Source organism: Empidonax traillii, unplaced genomic scaffold (genome assembly GCF_003031625.1).
Source record: "Empidonax traillii isolate 1590-97213 ecotype Southwest subspecies unplaced genomic scaffold, ASM303162v1 scaffold408:size522183, whole genome shotgun sequence".
NCBI classification, from domain to species: domain Eukaryota; kingdom Metazoa; phylum Chordata; class Aves; order Passeriformes; family Tyrannidae; genus Empidonax; species Empidonax traillii.
In genome coordinates, this window is record NW_020955601.1 from 36,155 (window position 1) to 58,943 (window position 22,789).

General features: G+C 43.0%; 1 protein-coding gene across 5 annotated transcripts in view; it reads left to right on the top strand.

The window, feature by feature from the left end:
- The window catches only part of GRIN2B (glutamate ionotropic receptor NMDA type subunit 2B), a 208,634-nt gene that overhangs the window by 26,867 nt on the left and 158,978 nt on the right, over positions 1 to 22,789 (top strand). For 3 of the 5 annotated variants that reach the window (XM_027893846.1, XM_027893847.1, XM_027893844.1), the window contains 2 exons: positions 9,489 to 9,917; positions 11,730 to 11,825. In XM_027893846.1, the coding sequence (XP_027749647.1) occupies positions 9,507 to 9,917; positions 11,730 to 11,825 (507 nt within the window). In that variant the 5' untranslated portion in view covers positions 9,489 to 9,506. Of the gene's footprint in view, positions 1 to 9,361; positions 9,918 to 11,729; positions 11,826 to 22,789 lie in introns of those variants that run through there. The other 2 variants (XM_027893843.1, XM_027893848.1) reach the window with 2 other exon arrangements.

Below are 22,789 nucleotides of genomic sequence, written 5' to 3' on the forward strand. Positions count from 1 at the left end.
TGGATTGGGCCTTTCCCATCCCTGTCCCTGAAGCATCAACAGCTATGGTCCAGACACAGCTTTGCCTGTGTATCTTTCTGTCATTGCAGCTCTGTAAATATGATCGAGTGCTGAGCAGAGGGAGAGGTCAGTGGTTACTGGGCTGAGTCCCTCCAACTGGGAAAGCTTTCTGGACACTATTGATTGAAGGTCCTAGTAAGACGAATTGGCCCTGACCTATCATACAATTGCAGGCACAGCATGGTCTGGTGCACAGCACTAATGTACTGTGAAAGCATATTGTATCCAGCTACTTGATGACTGGTACCTTACTGGTCATTGAACTCTGGGAGAGGAAGTTAGGGACAGGGAAGAGTGTTCGGTGGGAAGAAGAAAGAGGGAAAGAAGGAGAAAAATGAGACCACCAAAAAAATATTTCTGATTTACAGTTGTCAATTTTTCCTTGATCCTGGCTTCAGTACTTTTTCTGTAAGGATCAAGTTTTTCTAAAGGGATAAGTGTTTTTGGGAATGTTTCTGGGTTGGTAGTGTAGCGATCCAAACATCTTGAATTGGCACTCTTATAGGTATTAAACATTTGGTTTCCCTTGTTAATTCTCCTGGGTAGGTTTAGTTTTGTTTTTCAGTAAATAACGATAACAGGACAAGTCCTTTACCAAGGATCAGAGTGAGAAAAATGGAGGGATCAAGGGACAGGAAGTTACAAGGAAGGAGACTCAAAACAAAATTTTCTGAAGTCATCCATCATTTCTAGTGGCCTGACCTGAACCTGCTTGTGACCCCTCTTGGCTTCAATGGCTGTGTCTGCTTCTTTCCACATGCTAAAACCATGTCTTGGTCCCTTTCACTTCCAGATTAGTTCCCTGTCTCCTTTCATGAGCAAGGCTGGTGTTGTCACAGGGTCCCTTGGTGACTAAACCTCATTTTCCAAAATGCTACGTACCACTGGAAATCAAGAGGCCATGAGGGCAGTTTGTGAAACATGGCCCATCAGTGTCTATAGCACTGCAGCTTTGTCCTGGACCAGCTCACAGGATGCATATCTCTCTTCACCCTACTGCCTCCACTTAGCAACTCCTCTGTCCTCATCACATCTTACTGTTTCAGGCATTGAGACACCTTCTCTGTCATTTCTGCTGTCTTCTGCTGTAACACCTTTATGAGAGTATGATCAGGCCTGGTGAACTCTGGCACTCTGCTTTAGAGTGGCTTAAAAGTTGCTGTAGCAATGCCATGATGAGCAGAGGCGGTGTATATTTTCTCCTAGCTTGTCCTTGTTGCATGGGTTCCAAGACTGAAATGTGCACCCATGAAGATCTTCCTTAAGGGATGGACAGTTTTATGTTTTAAACCTGTATCCCATGTCACAGACTATATCTGAGGAGATTGGCAGCAGACTGGATGATCATGTCCAAGTGCATGTGTAGTTTGAGGCTGTCTCCTTCTGATTCAGATGCCCTTTTTGGGATTCTTGTAGAAGAAGAAATCACTGAATTTCAGCCTTAAAAAAAGGCATACCGTATTTTATTTCTGACTTATGGTATGTCATCAGAATACCTTTGTGATTTGGCCTCTACAATGTTTATATCTGGCATCCAAATAATTTAAGACTGTCTCTTGATGTGAGACTTTGAGTAACCAATGGGGATCTTGGTACTGGTGTGGAATTTGGCATCTGCCTTCAGGAGACAGCGCAAACTCTGCCTGCCTGCTCTGTGTTTTCCCTTTAAAGAAAGAATGCAGGGAACGAACAGGTACTGAGTGAGGTGCATGAGAGAGTTTGGGGAATGGGAAAGTCCTTCCATCCATGGAAGCAAAAGTTCTCCATGATTTTTGAATTTTTAAATCCATTGTATCAGTCTTTCAATGCACAAAATGCAGAATTGATTAAGGTTGAACAGAAAACCTCAAGTTAATACATGAAATAATAAGAAATGCCAAGGACATGCTTCTCTAAACCATCCAAGTGAAGTTAAACGTGTTTCTCATGGATATTAATGGATTGAAAGTATTTAAATCCTTAGCTTTTGAAAATTGCAGTCTTTAATTATTCTCATGTTATTAATGTGCTGTTGATTCCTGCTTGGAAATGAAAACTGGAAGTGGAGAATTAAGAAAGGAAGGAAGGGATTGTCTCATGGATTTCCAAAGTGTTTCAGTTCTTTTTAGCAGGCAAAACCAGTGTTGCTCTGTGCAGCATTCTGCTGCCTGTTTAAACTGACTCTTGCACTTCAGGAGGCAAAGCTGCTTTCAGCCATGCCGAAATCCCTGTGGAGGGGCCTTGCACACAGCAACATGTCCCTTGACTTGAATAGTCTTGCTCTGAGCCTGGATCCAGTTCTGAGATGGGGCAGACTACAGTGGGAAGGGGAAATGGTGCACATCTTGTAAGCTTTGAACCCCGTGTTTCAAATGAAGCATGCAGAGTGACAGCTGTGGCAATCTAACCCTCCAGGTGGTGAGGATATTACAGTCTCTGGCAGGGAGGACCTGTCTCATCCCTCTAAACTTCTCTAAGCAGGATGCTGGGGGGAGGGTGAGATCCTGGCAGGGGAATGGTGGCTCCAGCCCGGCTCTGCAAGCCAGACTTGCAGAGAGCAGTGGCCGTGCCAAGCCTCTATGCTCTGGCATTTAGAAGTTGGCACTGGGCAATGCCAGACTGACCTGCTGTCTTGCTTAATGGCTTTTGTGTGTGTGACACTGAACTCCTGCGGCTCTGCACGTGTGTGCCAGCCTGGGTAAGCAGGTCAGACTCCTTCTCTCCGTTGCCCAGCCATTACCTTCATCCTCCCTTGCTCATTCTCATGAGAATCCAAGGGGACTCAACTTCTGAGGAGCGATAAAGACAGCTGAACTTTTGCTGCAGTAGAGGAAAGTCTGAAGGGATGATCAGATTACCACCTAAAAGCATTTTCACAGTGGAAATGGTGAGTCGAGAGGGAGAAATTGTTTAGGCTGAGTGAAGGAGATACTATTAAAGTTGCAGGATAGCCAAGCAAAGGGAAAATTGAGGCTGTTTAGGGAAATATTTCTAAACGTGAGCCTTAGAGTTGTCTCCTAGAAGTGGTAATCCTATTGTTTGTGTCATTTCAGAGCAGGTAGTATGCTAAGCAGGTGCAGTAGACAGTAATCCTGAAGTGACTGAGGAAGGACAAGACTATTAAACAGAGGATTTTAATTTTTGATTTCTATGAATCATTTGGTGTTGGGCTCAACAGAAGCTCTCAGGCTGTAGCTGTGTCAGCTATCACCCGTGATATGTAAAATGTGTGGGTGGGAGGAAGTGGGAAGGACACTGGGAACTTACCCTTGGGCAAGCTTACAATAATGAGACATAGTTCTTCATCTATTGGGAATGATATGGGTCTAATTGATGATCAAAGCGGTTTTTGTACTGCCTTAAGTGCAAGGAGAAAATTGCTCTTCTCCTTTGTGTGGGGTAGAAAAGGGGAAGCATTTTTTTCACCTTTTTCGTGGATACACCTGTTGGATAGATAGAGGCAAACTAGCCTCTAATGTATCTGACGCTGCCCAAGTCAGGGAGGAGTTTGTACCTGGCTTAATAAAGAAAGAACAGCTTTGAACAAAATAAATAGAGAATAGAAGTAAACATATGTGCTACTTTCCACCCAGTGTCTATGGAAAGAAAGCTAACAGTGAGTTAATGAGAGAGCTCCAAGGGTTTTGAAGGCTTTGACTGGGGGTGTGTGATGCATTCCCCAAAAGAACAAGACTGACTTGGGAGACATTTTTGTATCAGAATGATAATATAAGTGATGTTCAAAGCTAGTTGAAATAAACTAAACCCCACCCGTTTTAATCTAAAACTACTGCAATGCCCTTGGGAGTCTGTTTACTCAGGGTCACTGTAATGAACCATTTTGGTGCTGGACTGTTGCATTCACCACTGTGTATGGCACTTTCCACTGTCTCTAGTCTCTGCCGTCTTTTATGTTCTGAACGTGTGGAGATTTTCCTGCAGCATCATTCATTCTGTTTATCAGCACCTGAAGTGTGCAGGCGCTTATAAGACACATCTATCGTGCCCCAGATCCATCCCCCTCTTCTTTGTGTCTGTTGACAAAATTCCTGGAACAACAGGGCTGCGAGCCAGAAGATTTATGGGCACTTATGTCACCAACGTAGTAAGAAGTAATATGGGAAACAGCAGCACAAGAGTTGTCAAGGTACAAATAGCCTGGGCTGAAGGTGTGGTAGGATAATGGTTAAAGCAGTGTTAGAAGATGAGGAATGCTTCTTCAGAGGTATACAAAATGCAGCAAGTCTGGATTGCAGAGATGGCAGTAGCCATGAGAATGGGAGGCTCTCCTAAGCTGAAATTGGGTCCCCAAAAATCAGGGAGTTAGAGAAACTTAGGTGTAAATTGTGGTATGATTTATAGCTTTAAATCCTGGCTCTTAGGAGTCACAGTTTCTGAGGCTTCAGTCTGTCCTGACTCTCTTTTTTTTTTTTTTTTTTTTTTTTCTTTTTGCATGGGTCTTAGCTCCTGCAGTTTGCCCAGAAGGTAGGTAATAGACAAAAAGATCAAATAGTCACCAATCTTCTTTCACTGGCAAACACAGAGATCTGCCATTGGTAAACACAGAAATAGTGTTCTTCTTTGATCTGGACATACTTGTTTTTCTTTGACAGACAGCCTAGTAGCATATCTAGTCAACGTTAACTTCCCTGCAACTGCTTCTAGTGCACTCACTGTTCCCTGATGGGGAACAAAGCACCTTCCAGCTTTGTAGATTATTTCACAGGTAAAGTGGATTTCTTCCTACCCCCAACAAGGCCCTGAAACATAAGGATTGCGTTTGGATTCATTGTCTGATACTTCTCACACTGTCAGAAAAATGAAGACAGTGTGAATTAAGATGCTGTCAAATATGAACAAATACCAAAGGATATGGTAACCCTGGTGTCTAACACTGGGGCTGGCAGGACATCTCTAGGTAGCAATGGGACCCAGAAAGCACTGGGAGAGGAACTTCCTTGAGGCCCTCCAGGGAAGTATTGGAAGGGGAGGCTGGAGGTAGGTTATGCTTTTCTTTCTCTATATGGAGCCAATGTGCCTGGAAAATTCCCTTTGCTGGTGGCTAGTGCCACTGGTCAGCCTCCTGTCCCAAGCATTGTCTTCCTCTTAATTAGAAAATCTGCCTTTAAGACAGCTTTTTGTCTGGGACTGCAGTCTTCTAAGACTTCTTTCCTCTTGCTGTCTTGAGCTTGCAGACAGCTCCCTAGGGGCTATTGTGCAAGGCTACCTGGGTGGCAAAATTGCAGCAGGAGGTACTAGCATCAGCACACAATAGAACTGCCCCCCAAAATCTTGTGACCAGCCCACATTCTGCCTCTGTTTCTTTACCTGACTTGGAGAGTGCCTGGCTGTGCTGTACACTGCCTGAGTAGTCGTCTATTTACAGTTAGCCTGGTTGAATGCAAAGTGACTGGTTTGTGGACTTTCTGTATTTTGAAATATCATCCAGAAATATCTCTTAATGCTGAGCTGTATTTTGCCTGTGCAGCCTAATAATTTTCTAATAATACTTATCTTAGGTCTGATCCACATAAAAGTGCAGTGTCAAATAAGGTTCTCATGATATTTTTAAGCAATCTAACCTTTGGTCCTGGCGAAATTCCAATCTGAATAATTACTGACTACCTACATTCCTCTTGCATTTTCAATTGAGAAAGTTAGCTTTCCCTTTCCATTTTGAAAATGATTGCGTAACATTGCTCTGCAGTTAGTAGATGCTGCATTCTTCTACAATGGTGCGTATGTTTTACTGGTAAATTAAATGAGATTATAGAGGTATAATGGTTTTACTGGCATGTTTATACCTAAATATAGATATGTCTGTAAAACCACTTCATCTAATGGCCCTCCCATATATTATTTTCCAGGGAGTGAGAGACAAAATAATAGTGTGGAGTACTGTGTAAGGGATTTTACTTAGCAGTCTGGAGTTTGGGATTTGCTAAATTGTTTTGGAGTGCCAAAATCATAGAAAAGACTTCAAACACTGTTGCCCCACAGCACCAGCAAGGGAAAATCCTGCTCATGTAAGATACTTCGTAATAAAATATCCCTGCCTGTTTTAATAATCATTATTGACTGGTGAAATACTGTAAAATTATTAAAGTTGCTTGAAACACAAAGGGTAAATGTCCTGTTTTACAGCTGCAGCCTTGTCAGGTGCTTATGAATTTCTTCATTCCTCTTCTTCACGGGGAACAAGAACCCACTCAGGAGGAGGTCCATGTGCTGCCTGCAGTGCTTCTTTGATTGGGTGCCTTGTACATTTGCATTTGAACACCACAGAAATAAATGGACAAAACTTGCTGCTGTGTATGCAGAAACATATTTTCAGAATAATTCTAGGGTCACTTTAATCTGATAATAAGTCTGTGGTCATTCGCCCTTGCCTTGCCTCTATTAGCACACATTCGAAACGGGCTTGTAGTAAGCCAGACCAGGGGAGGAAAGTGAGATGAAGTTAGTGCTGGGATGTTTGTCCCTTTCTCTAAGAGCCAGCACCTGAATGTGAGCAGACATGTGCAGAGTAGCTTGTGAACAGAAGTCAGCCCCAAGGTGAGAAGGGATTGTAACACCATAAGCACCCCTGTTGCAGTCTCTGAGCAGCTCAGCTCTATGCTGTGACCCTACTGCTGCCTTATGGGAGCTGGATGGTGGAAACCCCACTCAGCCCTGGGTTGTGTGTAATTTATTGACATTCTCCTGCCTTATCACATCCCTGTGTCCCATTCTACAAGGGAGCCCAGCCTGGATCTAGTGTCTGCTATTCCCTCAGATGGATGCTGATCTGTGGCACACGGATGGCCCCTGGAGCACCTGAAAGACATTTAAGAGCATGACAGTAGTGTTACATGAGAGGGAGAGATAGATGTCTTGGTTGGTACAACACAGGCCACCTAAGCATTGCTATGCCTGATCCAGGTGCGGGGTTAAAGATGAGGATCCAAACTGGAAATGCTGGGTTGGCTATAGAGACACAGACACCCTCCTCTTCTTCCTAGCCCTGGCTGCTGCCTGCGTATCTGGCCAAAGCTTAGGAACTGGCACTGTACAGATAACTCTATCATGTGTTGAATGGAAAAAACTGCCTGAGGGAGGGCACACTGCATGAGCTAGATACCCAACAGATTGGCACCTATGTGCTCCTCAGGATCTGGACTCTCTTATCCTGCTTGGAGGTAGATGTTTATTGGAGATTTATTGGCTTTGATGCAGGTGAAGAGAAGGGAATGGATTTCTTGGCTGCCAGTTTTCCCACTGGGAGAAGGCTGTGCTTGGGTGTGAAGGCTAAGAGCTGCCATGATTGTCTGTATAGCTTCTGCATGAATGCTATCTGAGCCCTGGGTTGGAAGGCCCTGATAAATATTCCTAGTGGGAGAGGGACTGGGAAAAACCTACACTTTCCTCCCTGGGCATCACAAACTAGCCATTGCCTAATCAAGTGTAATATACTGTATGAGTCGATGCAGGAGGCATATTTTAAGAGAACAAATATAGCATTAAAGTGAGTGAGCAAGAGACTGAGAGACAGAGAGTGTATAGAGTGCATTAAAGTTAATAAAGCATTGCAGGAATGGGGACTGCATTTCACTGTGAAGGAATCTAATTTAGTGACTCGTAATTGGAGGATAACAGTCATGCTGGAATGAAGTTAACTGTTCATTTTGCCAAACTCTCAAAGTCTCTTGGTTCTCCTTGTGAGCATCTCTCAGAAAGTGAATCCGTCAGAGAGTTTAGAATCGATCGGTGCTTCACAGCCGCGGTCCCTTTCAGCCTTCTTAAGTGGATTTGGTTCCTCTGGTGCATATTTATTATCTGTTTTATTATCTGCTTATTTATCTGGTAATATCAATGCAGGATACATCCTCTCTGCTTAGCATGACAATGAGGGAGCAGGTGCTGAGCCTATGTGTTCTCCAGGGCAGGACAAGATGGGGCCCGGCATGCCTTTTCCCTATCGATGGCTGGTGTCAGGTAGGGCTGTTTTGTGGACTTCCCGCTTTCTGATGTGGCTTTCTGTGATAGAGGTGTGTGTAGCAGCGAACAGTATGGAAGGATCCTGTTCTTGGACACCCAAGACCAGAAGTGCAGTGCAAAAAAGTGCAGGGCTGGTGTATTTATTTGAAGCGTGCCTGGCTGCTGAAGAACAGAATTGTGGGCATGAGTGGCTGAGCAGGACGTTTTGCCCTGGGAAAAAATCTTCTTTAGTTTGAAATGCCTGAAATTTCCTTGGGACATGAACATGGCCCAGGGTGGGCATACCAAGCAGTGCTATCTCCCACATGTGGGATGTGGGGACACTGCTCTGTTGTCCACAGACCAGGGTTGGGGTTCTGATATTTACACTGCATAGGTGCTGTAAAAATTATTTTTTTAGTGTTTGTAAAGTGCCTTGAGGATGAAAAGTGCTGTGGAAATGCAAACTATAGTTAAAATGAGAGTAAATAAAGAAAGAGCTAGGAACAATCCCTCTGGGAACTGTCCTGCTCAGGCAGGGGCTGGAGAGATGACCTCATCAGGATTTTCTGTTTCCACTGTTACAAAATGAAGTGGATGTGTTCAGGGAAAAGATCGATGTAACATACCTGATTGTAGTAGCTGAGGGTGAACCATCGTAAGCTCTGTGGGTATTTCTGCTTCTGTGCAAAAATAGCTGTTATATGGGCTTGGAGGGAATGTCTTCTCTACGCTGCATTGATCCAGTTTTGGCCCCAACCACTGGGAAATTTTGTATTCCTGGCTTTTTTTTTTTTTTTTTTAAGAACCCTCTATTGATGGAAAGCATATAGCTGACTGTACTGCAGACTGGAGCTGTGCATGTTCTGGCGGTGGTAGGAAGGTTGTATGCAATGAATACACACATAACATGCATACATATACATCCAATGACCTTGCCCATTTGTCTCACTTTATTCTGAAGGGACTGTGATGCAAAAGGGAGCCCTTATCTGCCTGGTCTCCTCAGTCTCCCTGCCTATACCTCCAGCACAAGTCCAAACTGATTGCAAGCACCAGTCATTCCTTTGTGTTGAGGGTGAGCACTCAGACATGGGCTTGACATAAGCAATTAATTTCACAAAGTCAGCCGATCAGCTGTCAAAGGACAATCCTCTATCACTTTTGACTTAGGTCTCAGTGTGACGTGGGACCTGAGAGATGACATGATCCCATCTTCTGCTGACAGCTGTTCTCTTAAGTGATTCCAAAGTCTGAAGTAGAGGCTGGACTGGTCTGACACTGCCTCCCCAACCCCTGCTCCCCCCCCAGCTTCAACAGAACCCTGAATGTAGCCAAAGGGCTAGGCATTAGACAAGAAGGATTGTTGGGAGGAGATCTAGTGGCTGAGGAAGATCAATGGATCTGCCTTGAAGGCTGAATGCATGATTGACTTGTCAATTAATCACTTTCTTTTCCTTTCCCCATTTCCCTTTTCTTTCTTCCTCACTCAGGGAGTCGAAGAGCCGAAGATGAGGCCCAGGGTGGAGTGCTACTCTCCGAGGTTTTGGCTGGTGCTGGCAGTCCTCGCAACAACAGGGAGCGGGGCCCGTGCCCAGAAAAGCCACCCGAGCATTGGCATTGCAGTCATCCTGGTGGGAACCTCGGACGAAGTGGCCATCAAAGATGCCCACGAGAAAGATGACTTCCACCACCTCTCAGTGGTGCCTCGAGTGGAGCTGGTGGCCATGAATGAGACAGACCCCAAGAGTATCATCACCCGCATCTGTGACCTCATGTCAGATCGGAAGATTCAAGGGGTAGTATTTGCTGATGACACAGACCAGGAAGCCATTGCCCAGATCCTGGACTTCATCTCTGCCCAGACCCTCACTCCCATCCTGGGCATCCATGGAGGCTCCTCTATGATCATGGCAGATAAGGTAAATTTAAATGAACTTCCTCCTGTTGCAGACCTGTGGATCAAAACTTAGAAAGAAATATCTTATTCTGTGATCCTCAGGTGTTGTCTCATAGGGCCAAAGGGTTGAGGGATTAGACAGTTTCAGATTCAAAGAGAGATTAAAAGAGCTAACTGTGTGTAGCACCACTGAGAAGAGCCTATTAATCATGTGGAATTATCTGTAACAGAGAAAAAGCGAGGAGGGAAAGGAGCAGGTAGAAGAGAGCCGAAAAAGAATTGGCCCTTTTTGTTCTTCCTTAGGGAGGGTAAAGAGCCCCTGACAATTGTAATTCTTTTTAAAGGTTTTATTTTTGCCTGTGTTTTACCTTAGTAGATCCAGGGATCTTGGCCTGGGTTTTTCCTGCATGTAGCTGGAGGACATTGTGGTATTTTCAGGGACATTTAATACAGCTCTTACATCTTAATTGGAATATAATTGAATCTTTAATAAAGCCATCCTCTCTCAGAAGTGTTCATTAGCTCCCGAAGTTAAATAGATGTTGGCTAAAGCAACTAACCAGTCTGAACCAGTCCAGCTAAGTATTTCTTTTTTTTCACTGAACTACTTTATTCCTTCATATCACTGACATTGTACTGTTTTCCCAGGCCATAGCCAGTCTTCTAAGGAATTACTACCAAGGAAATACTACAGCAATCAAGCCTTTCTCTACTGGTTTTGAACAGGGCAAGATGTAGAGGGAGTAGCATCTTTGACCAGCTGATAACTGTTATCTTAGTGGAGCCTCTATGAGGTGCAGGTGGACCTGCTACAAGTCTTTCTCCTATGAGGAACAGGGGACCCAGCAAGTCACACCCGAGTTTGCGTTTGGCCAGGTGGTGTAGCTAACAGTGGCCTCTGGGCTACTGTGGGCCATGGAAATGTATGAGAGAAGCTGGCTGTCCTTTTCCCATCAGACTCAAAGCCAGACAGAGTCAAAGTCAAGCCTTTTATTGAGAAGATCCTCTTGACCCATGTTTTGCGCATTCCAAAGAAGTAAGCAGGGACACAACCTGACAACCTTTTTCTTTTACAGGTTGTTTTTAAGCAAATCTGAGACATTTAACTAGGCAGAATTGGGTCTAATTGAATGAAGACTGGGAATTAACCTGGCCATTGTCGCTCTTCCTCAGAAACAGACCTGGTGGGATGAGAAATCCAGGCACTTTCTGTTTTATTTACCTTGCAAATAAATAATTCAGTGCAGGCTATTGGAGGTGATAACAAATTGTTTTCTCACTCTTTGAACAACTGTTCAGTTGCCGAATAACATACAGTTAATATGTAGTTGTTTTCTCGTATGAGCTTTTGAAATGAAATAGTCACTGAATAATCATGGGCCTTTTTTACTCTCTCTCTTTGAATAGTTGCACATGTGCTAAAGTCACGCAGCCACATTCCACCCACAGTAAAGCTTTTCTGCCTCGGAGGACAATCAGACAGCAATGCTGCATCTTGATGCTCTCCTGCCTGCTGCATTGCATGGTTATCAATGTCTGTGCAAAAGAGGGTCTGAAGCATTGCTTGAGTGCTGCATTTCACACTTATGGTGACATTTTACATCCTCTTTGAAAAAGCGTAAGAGTTACTGACACAATACCTCCTAGGCACTGGGAAAAGGTCCTGGTGACTTTGAACATGGCAGGCAAAATTCTGATTTCAGATTCCCGCAGTGTAAATCCAGCATAACTCCATTGCCTTTGGCAGGATTAGATCAAATTTACCCTGCTGTAATTCAAAGAGAAATCTGGCCTATTGAACTTTGAAAAGGTTTGTCTTTCTACCTGTCTCTAGTCTCTCCTTGGGAAGGCAGCATCTCCTGCCACTGCCCTGTGTACCCCACTGGCTTGCTGCATTCTGGCTGGCACGCAGCCCACAGGGAGCTCGAAGGTGTAAGCCTTATGAATGGAGATTTCTGTTTTATCAAGCTTCCCCCCCTTTTTTTTTTTTTTTCCTTTTTAATTTTGAAGACAGGAGAAGCAGGTTATGTACAAAGATCTGCAGTTTTAGGAAAGGCCAAGGTTTCTTTTAAACATAATTTGAAAAGGCTGACCTTTACAGCTTCTGCTCCGCAGGTGTGTAATCTTTAATGGATAATATTTATTTGATGAATTGAATTAAAATGTGGTAGAGAGTAAATACATAGAAATTCTGCTAAAAATACTGAAGTCAGCCCGCTAAGTCCTTAAGCAATCCATTTTCCACAGAGGGCCTAGACAGAGGCTTTGCTTTTAGTGACTCTTAGTCATATTCTTTGCAGATGAGTTGTGTGGCTGAGGTTTGATCCTGCAAGCATGGATTGCTTCTTTCAGCATCCCCTCAACGCCCACAGCAGTCAGCTGTGATTGAACTTGCTCAGCATTTCACAGGTTCAGATCTGCACTTACAGCTTCGTTATGCTCCCTGAGTGTTTGTGATCAGTAGTGCCAATGCAAACCTAAAGAACGCTACAAACCACTAATGTCTTGGTGTGACAGATAAGCCCCTCTTCTCTAGAGGTTAATGCAAAAAAACTCCTCAGTCAAACAACCTTTCCCAGAGTAGTATGTGAGATTCTGTTTCACCTTCAATGAGAGTTTAGTAAGTGTGTCTGCAAGGAAATTTGGGTCATGTAAAAAAGGGTATGTAATGTACCATGCAACTGGTAAATTGAGACACAAAAGAGCAGGGAAAAGAAAAAAAAAGAGGATTTCAAGCCTGAATTTTATTTTCTTTTGTATGTAAACCCAGAAATATTGTATAATATGCACTATAAGCTGGCCTTATCTCAGTTAACATGCCTCTGGAAGTTTGCTACCCACCAGCTAGAGATCTAGGCATCAGTGGTGAAGGAGGCACCACCTAAGGACAATTCACCCACCCACCTCAGGGTGCAGTGAAATGCTCGTGGGACAGTCCTGTGTCTCCCCACTGTTTACTGAAGAAGGCTGTACCTCAACTTGTTCGTGATGCCTCAAGTTAAATACCATGAATCCTGCTCTAGGTGTAACATAGCAGGTGCAGGTATGTTGCTGAAAATGTGACATCTAGTTTCCCTGATTCATTTTCTTCACACTCATATTCTTTAATATTGCATTTGATTATATTTTGGAGATAATGTTTATGTATTTTTGTTTTCCCCATGTTTTGCCTTTTTTCTCTGAAAAATAGATTTAGAGGTATTTGCATATGTTTTTGCTGCTTTACTCAGTGTTCATGTCTCTAATTCCACCTGCTTAGCTGTTACAGAGTGTTACATTTAATTTCTGCCTAATTTGGCATAAGAAGAAAATGACCAGATGATCTGTGTGCACACTGTGATCTGGGTTCAGTTCCAGGAAAATGGTGAAGTACAGACACATGATGTGCCTCACTCGAGCTCTGGAGAGACCACTTTGCCGAGTGAGAGTTGTGTCATAGCCAGTTAAGTTCCTTTAGTCCCTGATAAGCAGTGATGCCTAACAGAGTGAACTATAGCAGTCATTTTGTGGGGACTAGGTGGTCTAGGAGTGATAGCTGAGGGGATCCAATAGCCCCCCCCTTAGCTCCTCTCAGAGGAGCAGGGCCTGTAGCTCTGGGGCAAGATAGAAGAGTGCTCATGCTGTTTTGTCCCTGTGAGGAAGCACCTCTTCCTTGTTTTGGTGCTGACACCTTGAAAAGCATTAGGGTAATAGCATCATCTCACCTGGACCTGTGATAAGAAAGGGAAGAGCACTGATCACTGATGATCTGTGTTTAATCCAAAATAGATGAAATGGAGAGGAGAGAAATGTGCACCAGTACCAATACTGGGTTTTTGTGGTCGAAAAACTTTACTTGTGGAAGCTTACTGGTCTCTTCAGTTTGCCTGATGTTGCTGCAACGACATTACTTTTTTATTACCTGATTTTAAGCATTAGTTTGTATTGTCCAGAGGACTGTGATGCACTTTTGACCAGTGAGCATATTTGCACCCATTCCAATGTTTAAAATAATGTCTTTTTTCTCCCCAGTTGTTTTGACAGCAAAAATTCCATCGTATGAGGATGCTCTATGTTAGGAAACTGATGGTGAAAGTAAACCTTCAAGGCTGCAAACCAAATTTCAGTTCAGATAACACACAAACCAATGTCTTGTGTTTGCATTCCTGAGACTGGCAATCTGGACTAGGCTTTTCTTCATTATATTTTCAATATTACCTGAAATCACTTCTGCCCAGAACTAGGAGGTAAAGGAGCAGTCCCCCCCCACCCCCCCCCAAAAAAAAAAAAAAAGAAATAGCATTAACAAATGTACATTTATAGGTATCTCAAGAGAAGTGTGAATTGTTATTCAGATTTAGAAAACTTACTGTGTTGGAAAAGGTTTAGCTTCTTACCTGGAAAATGACCATGCCATTTGGCTGACTGATCCATTTTGGAATGATAGACTATTTGGTTTAAAATAACAGAAAAAAGTCAACTTGGTGATAATAAATGCAGAAAAGGTAAGAGCAGAAAATGCCTTGGGTTCTCTTATAGCACAGCTGGTGACCATCATTTCTGCTGGAACTGTGCCTCACTGTTTCTCCACAGTCACATTATTTCACGTTCTGTGAAGCTTTATAGTAACACAGGGGTGCACAGGCAGCACAGGAAAAATACTGGAAGAAGAGGATGGTTATGTTTTCCCAGGTGAAAATCATTCTTCTCTGTCTCTCTGTCCCTTGCTGTTTTCTCCAGGGCTTGCCCACACAGGGATACATGCAGTATGCGTCAGCATACTGATGGAAATAAAACGGTAGGAAAGAATGATCTGTTAAGCTGGGCTGTGCCAGTAATAAAATTTGTATAAAAGCTGCATGAAACTAACCGGAAATCTAAAATCTGACCTGTTCTAGGCCAGATTCTCCTTCCTGTTTTTCACACAGCATGGAGCTGACTTTTCTGTTATTCCCTCCACTACCTTCTTCCTTTTTCCCATTTATACCAAAGCGATAATGTTTTCTCCGCCTTTTCATCCCCAATTCATAAATCCCTCTCCCCTTTATTTTTTTTTTTCTGTAAGGCTTCCAAGATATGTTTCTCTCTCTTTCAATGCTAAAGGTTGCTGTGATTGCTCCATGCTTGGGCCATGCTGCTGCAGCAGTAGTTTCCTTGGTATTTTGTCGGGGAGCAAGTCCAAACTTGGACAATAGGTGTAAAGGACCAGGGCAAAAGAGTAGCTGTTGGTCAGTGTGCAGCAAAGTGATGCTGCAGATACAGGGAAGCCAAAATTAGTTGGATAAGATGAGCACCTAGATACGCACTGAAACCAGGACAAAGTCAAAGACACTGGGACAGTGCTGCTAAAAGCAGAACATCTGTAATTAAAAGGAAAGCACTTTCACTCTCAGGTTTCCAAAGGTTAAATAATAGGCATGCATGGGGAATGCAAACCTCATTTTTTGGATGTAAATTTGTTTCATTTCCATTAGGGATGACATCTGAAATTTTTCGAGCCCTTGTGTGAAGGAAACTCAGTTAAAAAAAAAAAAAGATAAAGTTCCCTTTGAATGGATTATATGAACTGAAGTAAAATAAATTCCAAACAAAATGTTGCTTAGAAGGGAGAAGACGCATTTTGATCTGCAGACATTGAAGGATTTCTTTCCCTTTTTTCCCTCCAGACAAATTTATATGCAGTTCCTGTAAGTTCACAAAGCATTTTCATTTCTCTGAAACTGCATTTGATGATAGTAATAGTTTAAATGTTTCTTAAACTAATCTAGTAATTAGCAAAGACGAGTGTGATGTTAAAAAATAAAATAAGAAATTGGCAGTTTCCCTTCAAGCTTTTAATAATTTTTTTTGAGAACATGATTAATACGCTTCTTTTGCTTTTGGTACTCACTTTCCTTTTTCTGCCAAATGAAAGCTCTTTGTAGCTCACAAATAATGAACTAAGTATCACGTATCCTCAAATTACGAACCTGCTGCAAAAGTTGGGGAGGGAGAATAAAAGGTAGGTCACAGAGATATAGACAATAAAAGTTAGTATTGTATGCCAATGTTGTTTTTCCCTTGAGTATGCACATGTAATAAGAAGCCAAGAGTCTGTAACTTACAGTTACATCTGTCTAACCTACCCATACAAAATGATGTGGGTTTTTTTCACGTAAGGAATGGGAATATAGGTAGCATATTTTTTGTGAAGTTTAACACCTGAGAATAATTTCCCTTGAACAATTTTTATTACTTTAGAAAGAAATTACAGCATTTAAAATCCCCCAGGTATTAGGAAACCTGGAAATGAACTTTTAAGAGCTTTAACCTCTCCCTAGGGCCGTTAAATCCTTCAATGTTAACTCGCATTTTCTAAACAAGAGCTCACGTACTCTCATCAGTATTATTTAAATGAAAAAATGACTTTGTAAAGAAATGTATAATTTCTTTTATTAATTATCCTATTAAAATAGTCTGGATTTTTTGTTTTGTGCCTTTTTTTTTTTTTTTTTTTTTTTTTTTTTTTTTTTTTTTTTTTTTTTTTTTTTTTTTTTTTTTTTTTTTTTTTTTTTTTTTTTTTTTTTTTTTTTTTTTTTTTTTTTTTTTTTTTTTTTTTAGTTTTTAAAACTTCCCACTGTTTTGTCTTCAATTTTCTTGGGACGAACTCCATTTCAAGGTCTTCACTTTTTCTAGGGTATTCTTTTTAAGAGTCTCAGGAAAAAATGTGGAGTTTGATTATTTTCTTTTTATTTTATCACTTAGAAGCAATAAGAAAGCACCTCTAAAACACCCAACAAAACAAACAAATCAAAAGTCTTATGTGAATGTAACTTTCCATTAAATATCCCCATTGCTTTGCTTTTCCCCCCTCTAATAATTTATACTGGATGCACTTCGTATCTACCCTGAACCTTGTACACCTGATGCTTGAAGATGTCATCTGAGCTCGAGCATCACAGAACTGGGAAGAAGAGAACCTGGGGTGCCCTGGTGAGACTCATACCCTGCTAAGGTGCCCTGGGATGCTTTTGGGTAGAGGCAGTGCTGAAGGAGAAGTTGGCTTCATGGAGGTGCCTTCCCTTAGCAGCAGTTGTCTCAGACAAGAAATGTTAAGCAAAACCGAAGTCTGATTCCCTTACGTCAGCCTTTTGCAGCTATTTATAAACTGTTTTGTTTTGGGTCATAGGATTCTTCTTCCAGGAGTACAGTGTTAGTTTTCTTTTGTTGTTATAGTGATGTTTTCTTTTGAGGGACAGAAGACCTTTCCTTCCCTAGCTCTGCACGCAACTGCTGCAACCTACCTGAGGTAAAGAGAAGCTGAATTAACCTTATTACTACTATTGCTTAAAGGTGGTGTTGCCATTCTTTCCTTGAAATAGAACTGTTGAAGTGAGGAAAATGTTGATTTCCACCCAGCTTGGATCTGGCAAGTAATAGGGCTTCTGTGAAAAAGTTCTTTCTTGCTAGATTTCTGACCTTAATTTTTACACTAATGATGTTTAGTTAGATCTCCAAATCTGGAAGCACTTACCTAAAGAAAATCTGGAAGCTTGATGAGATCTGACCCATAGTTATTTATAATTACTATTACAACTCCTTTCTTTAAAACAGAAATCCCAACACAAAAGTCTTAAATCCATTTGTGCCATCCCCAGCCGGACAAGGAGATTAGTTTCTTCAATCTGGACAGGCAGTCCTTTATTACAACCCCAAGCAGTTACTTGTCTAGCAAAATCTAAATTAATTACACTCAAATTTGTCCCTACCCTAAACTGGCCTCAAAACGAAATTGAAAACACAGAGTGTGAAATTGCCCGATGCTGCTGCTTTAGATCCGCATGTCATTCCCCAGTAACCGCAGGACAGAGAGAACCAATTCTTTCCAGGGAATCTCTTATTCTCTTTGCCTTTTATTTGCCTCATTAACCAAGTTTGGAGGGGATGGATTATATTTGGAGGCAAGTTAAGGGAAGTACATACAGGCTAGAAAAAACAGGGTACAGAAAAAGACATAATTGTAGTCTGTGACTGTTAAGGGTCTGGAGGAGCCAATATATGAAGAAAGAGTGTAAAAGCTGTATGTGTGCATTGTAGATGGACTGAACAATGAGTCAGGTTATCATTTATATACTCAGTGAATAGAAGTAGCGGTAGGAATGACAGGATAAAGTTAAGGAAAATATATTAAATGATGTAAGATGATGCATTAAATGATAATATTAAATGATAAATATGTATATCAAGGAAAAGGCTCAGACACTGAGTTTTATTAGAAAGTGCTCTAGGGAACACTGCTTAGGGAAAACATGTTTCTTCAGCTGTTTTCAAGTGGAATTGAGTTAAGTGCTGGAGAACATGTTATATAGATAAAGCAAAGGTGAAGGAGAATGAATGAGATGAAAGACAGCAAAACTTCTTCCGAACATGGGATCGTGGGGGGGGAAATGAAAAAAAAAAAGAAACAAGTTCTGAGAGTGAGGAAAAAAAAATGTCTTAAAGGCTCTGTCAAGGCAGTTTTTCTCTGTGCTTTGGCAATAGCTTAGAGCTGTATATCTGTGAAGTTCCCAATGATAACAAAAAATGTATGTTTCAGAGGCAGGGGGAAGAAGGAATGAAGGACATGGAGAGTCTAAGGTGGCCAGGTAAAAAAGTAAAAAAGGCAGACACACACAGTGAGCAGGACTGATCTAAAGGGTGCCAACAGAATCTAGCAGTCCTGATAAATCCGAGTCTTCACTGCAGCTCTGGTATAAAACATTACTTTAAGGCAGTTGCTCTACAACAGTTTGCCCTTTGCAAGAAGACCATAACAAAATGTTTTTGTAAAGTACTTTGAGCTCTACAAAAGGCAAAGGCAACCTAATTGCTAGGGAGCAATTAATGCATTTTTCTAGCTGAAGTAAATACAATGCTTGATATGAAAATCTGAACTCTGGGGGAAGCCTTAACTCCCATTAGAGGTAGTGGCTGAATAGCTGCAGCATACTGGAGAACTCATTTTATGCAGGGCTGATAGTACCCTCTACTGTAAGCTTGCCCATCATTCCCCATTATAAGATCTCTTGGGGGTTTCCTGTAGTTTTGCCAGACTATGACTGTTTGAGTAGAATATCCTATGCCAGGTGTATGCCTCAAGCTGATTGATTTATTTTGCTATTTATTTGGAAAATAAAATATCTCTCTCTGAAAATGTGGCACAGAAAAATACATGATTTATCTGTGTTGCAAGTGCTGGCACGTTTTCCTCCAAAGGTTCTGCCTGATGATCATAGGTTCTCAGAGCAAGGATGCAGGTCTGGAGAGGGGCTGTCTTGTCGGGAAGGGCTCATAACCAAAGATGTTCTTTTGCTACCACTGCATAGGCTGCCCCAAGTTTGGCCTTGTTATAGTCATGGGAAACTGCAGATATGCCTGGAGTCTTTTTAGATGTTTGCCACGTATCTTGAAGAGAACTTGTCTTTGAAAACTCTGTGTCAGAACTGCTCCTGGCCCTGGGGGCTGCACGGGCCATGCTGGAGCTGGAGCTCTCCTGTGGGGGTTCTGGTGGGATCCAGCCAGGAGAAATGTGCTGTGCACCAGGGAATCTGGGCTGGAATTCAGGTGAGGTGGGGGACACCCGGGGCATAAGAGGAGCCAATGCAGAGAGTGAGCATCTGGAAGAGATCCTGAAACAAGAAGATGGGCAGAGGGCCTGGATAAAGGTTGGAGGCAGGAGCTGGGGAACAGGAAAAGGCAGAGAGGGAGAGGAAAGAGGAGATGTGCCTGCTCAGGTGATGCTGCCTGCCCAGGTGATGCTTCCTGGCTCGCCCCAGGAAGCAGCGGGTGGCAGAACTGCTGAGCAAACGAGATCAAGGATGTGAAATAGGAGTGAAAAACCTGTCAGGTAGAAACTGAATGAGAACAGAATAGTGGGATTGGGCAGCAGTGCTTTCCCCTGTGTGTGCTGCTGCTTTCCAGTGGGGCAAAAACATTCCTTCACCACTCTGCCTTGAACCACAAAGGAAGCCAGAAATGGGTCTTGGGGTGTGACTGATGAGTGTGGGGGGTACTGAGACTGGCATCAGTTCTCCCTGCAGGAGGAAGGCCAGTGGATCTTCTAAAGTCTGCCTGGGGCTGGCTTGACTGTGCAACCCCCCAGCCAGCACACCCTGTTTCACAGCCCCAGGCTTGGTGGGAAGAGGGAGAAACTCCTCGGAGGAGGGAGCCAGCCCCCCAGAGTCTCCACCTCCTGCCTGTCTTGGGGCTGGTGTGGTCACTGTCAGGACTCTGTGGTGGAGGGGATAGGCTGAAGCTGTTAGGAGGATGCTGCATGATGGAGCTGCTGGCTCCTCCACATGTGAGCTCCTTTGTCATGGATCCCTCTTGGGCTCTGGCTCTGGGACTTGCTTTCTGCAGACACAGAGCTGTGTCCTTGCCCCCCTGACTTATTAGCAGCAGTCTGGAGGTGTGAGATGAAGAACCAAAGGCCCTGCCACCAGGCTGCCAGCCTTGCTGGGTCTCACATTGTGCTCCATACCTGCCACCCTTCCCCTCCTCTCCCATCTCCCACTTCCCTTCTTCTCACCTTCTTCTGTCTGTCACTCTACCCATTTCTTAATTATTGTTTGCACTGAGCTTTGAAAATGCAGTGTGCTGTATAAATGTTAAGTGGTATTATTATTGTTATTATTATTATTATTCTCCTTTTTCATTTGCATCCCTCACTTTCTCTTCTCTTGCTATTATGGCTTACAGAGAGAATGTGTGGGCTTACATTATTTATAGCTGTGTGAGAGTAATTACAGAAATGATTTAATTACTTAGTTAATACTGTTCTAGACATCACCAGCTTGACAAGCTAGTGATCTCTCACCACAGCACATGTACACTAGTGTTGTCCACATCATGGATGAGTGGGTAAGGGGTGGCAGAGCTTGGGGAGAGGTCTGTTACAGCCCTGCATGTCACTGGTTACTCCCCTTGGGCCAAGGGATGAGGCTGCTGAGCCTGCAGGGGCCTGGCCAGGGGCAGCGTGTGGTGTGACCTCAGCTAGGGCAGAGCTGCCCTCAAGGAAGTGGTGTGCAGTGATGGTTCATGGCTCCCAGTTGACAGGGGCAACCTCCAACACAAACCTACTTGAGCTGAAGTTTCAATATTTAGTGGGTTGCATTAACTAGCTTTTCACATTTATCAAAGATTGCAGATCTGGCAGGGTTTTATTGTCTTAACTTTTATTTAAGCCTATGAGATCATAGGATAGGGTTCACACACTCTGCATGGGGTTTGAGTGTGAGGCAAAATCACTTATCGTCAGAAATATTCTTTCTTGCAAGTGGCTACATGTAGCTCTGACCCTCTTGTAATGAATGAGTTTTCCCTCTGAAGGGGATAGATTCTTCTTGCTGAGACTCCTCCCATTGGAAATGCAGTGTTTCTATCCTTTCCAGTTCACAAAAATTTGAGGGTAGCAGGAAATGGCCTGTTTCTGGTGCAGTATGGAAGGAGTTTGCCTGAGGAGAGTGTGCACTTTCCTTCAGGGGATGCAGTGAGCAGGCAGTTACCAATACCTTTTAGTTATCTACCAGAGACCATTTGAAAAAAACCCCCAAATCACTCCAGTGAGCTCTGGAGAAACATAAGAATCACAGAACATTCTGAGTTGGAAGGGACCCGCAAGGGTCATTAAGTCCAATTCTTAAGTGAATGGCCCATACAGGGATCAAACCCATGACCTTGGGTTTATAAGCACCATGCTCTAACCAACTGAGCTACGGGAAGAGATTCTTTTCTGACAGATGAAGAGGAGAGGGTCAATGAATTCTTAACAGAGGAGATGGTTGTTTGAGAGAGAGGCTCTTGTTGGATAATGGTGCATTTGTCAGATAAGGGTGTATGTAGAGAGCATCTCTCAAAAGTGCCTGCTTTCCATGTCTACAAATTGCCTGGTTCTATTTGGGCTCCTTCATGGCCTGGGCTGTGGGCCAGGTTCAGACTGTTCCTCGACATGGCAGGGCTGGTGGGCGGCAGGAGAATTGGGAACAGGTGGCATCGAGGCTGGTGGAGTGGAGCGCCTTTTCCATGCAGCACTGCCTGCCAAGCTGCCAGGCACAGGACACCTGGTATCTGAATGGGCTCTGCCCACCTCTCAGGAAGCAATGCAATCAAAGAAGTAGGCTAAAGTGTTTTTGAGTGTTAACAGTGAATATAGGTCCCTTTTTTTTTGACGACATCCAAGATGAGACAGGTTAAGACAGCCTTAATTTGAAAAAATACTGGGCATCTCCATCTTCTGAAAGCTGAGCCTTTCATGTTGTATTTCAGAATGGACACTCAAGAGTCCCTCATTGCTTTTGCAAATACACACTGGAGGCTTTTATTTATTTTTTTCCCCATCTGACACACTTGAAAATGAATTTTATGACCTAACATTGGAACAGCTTGTTGAGAAGACAGTGAGTAGAAGGGCAATGGAACAAGTAATTTTGTCAGCTCCCAAACGAATGAATCCTGTTTTTACTGGATTCACATCTCACGGTTAATTGACTCTTTAACTGAATTATATACCAAGACTGTAATGTGAGCTCTGTCCATAGTAGACACCAGAGAGTCCACAGAGATAAGAACTTGAGCTGGGTGAAGAGATTTCAGAAGAGCTGGACCCATCCTTCCACCAGTGGTGAGGACTAGTGTCATTAAAAGAGTCTCATTTCTTCACCTGCTTTCCTATATCCAGTAGAAGATGTCTAGTCCAAGTAAGTGTGTGGGCCCCCACTTCAGTTTTTCAGGAGCTGTCTACACCTCCTCCCTACAATAATACCATTCCCCCTAGATCTCCTATTGCTTTTCCCACAGTTTCCACTGTGTCTTTTATACTCACTGGCTGGCATGGTACATGAGAGAGACATACGTGGTGCCCCTGGGCATCTGTGCATAGGGGCTGTCCACCACAGGCAT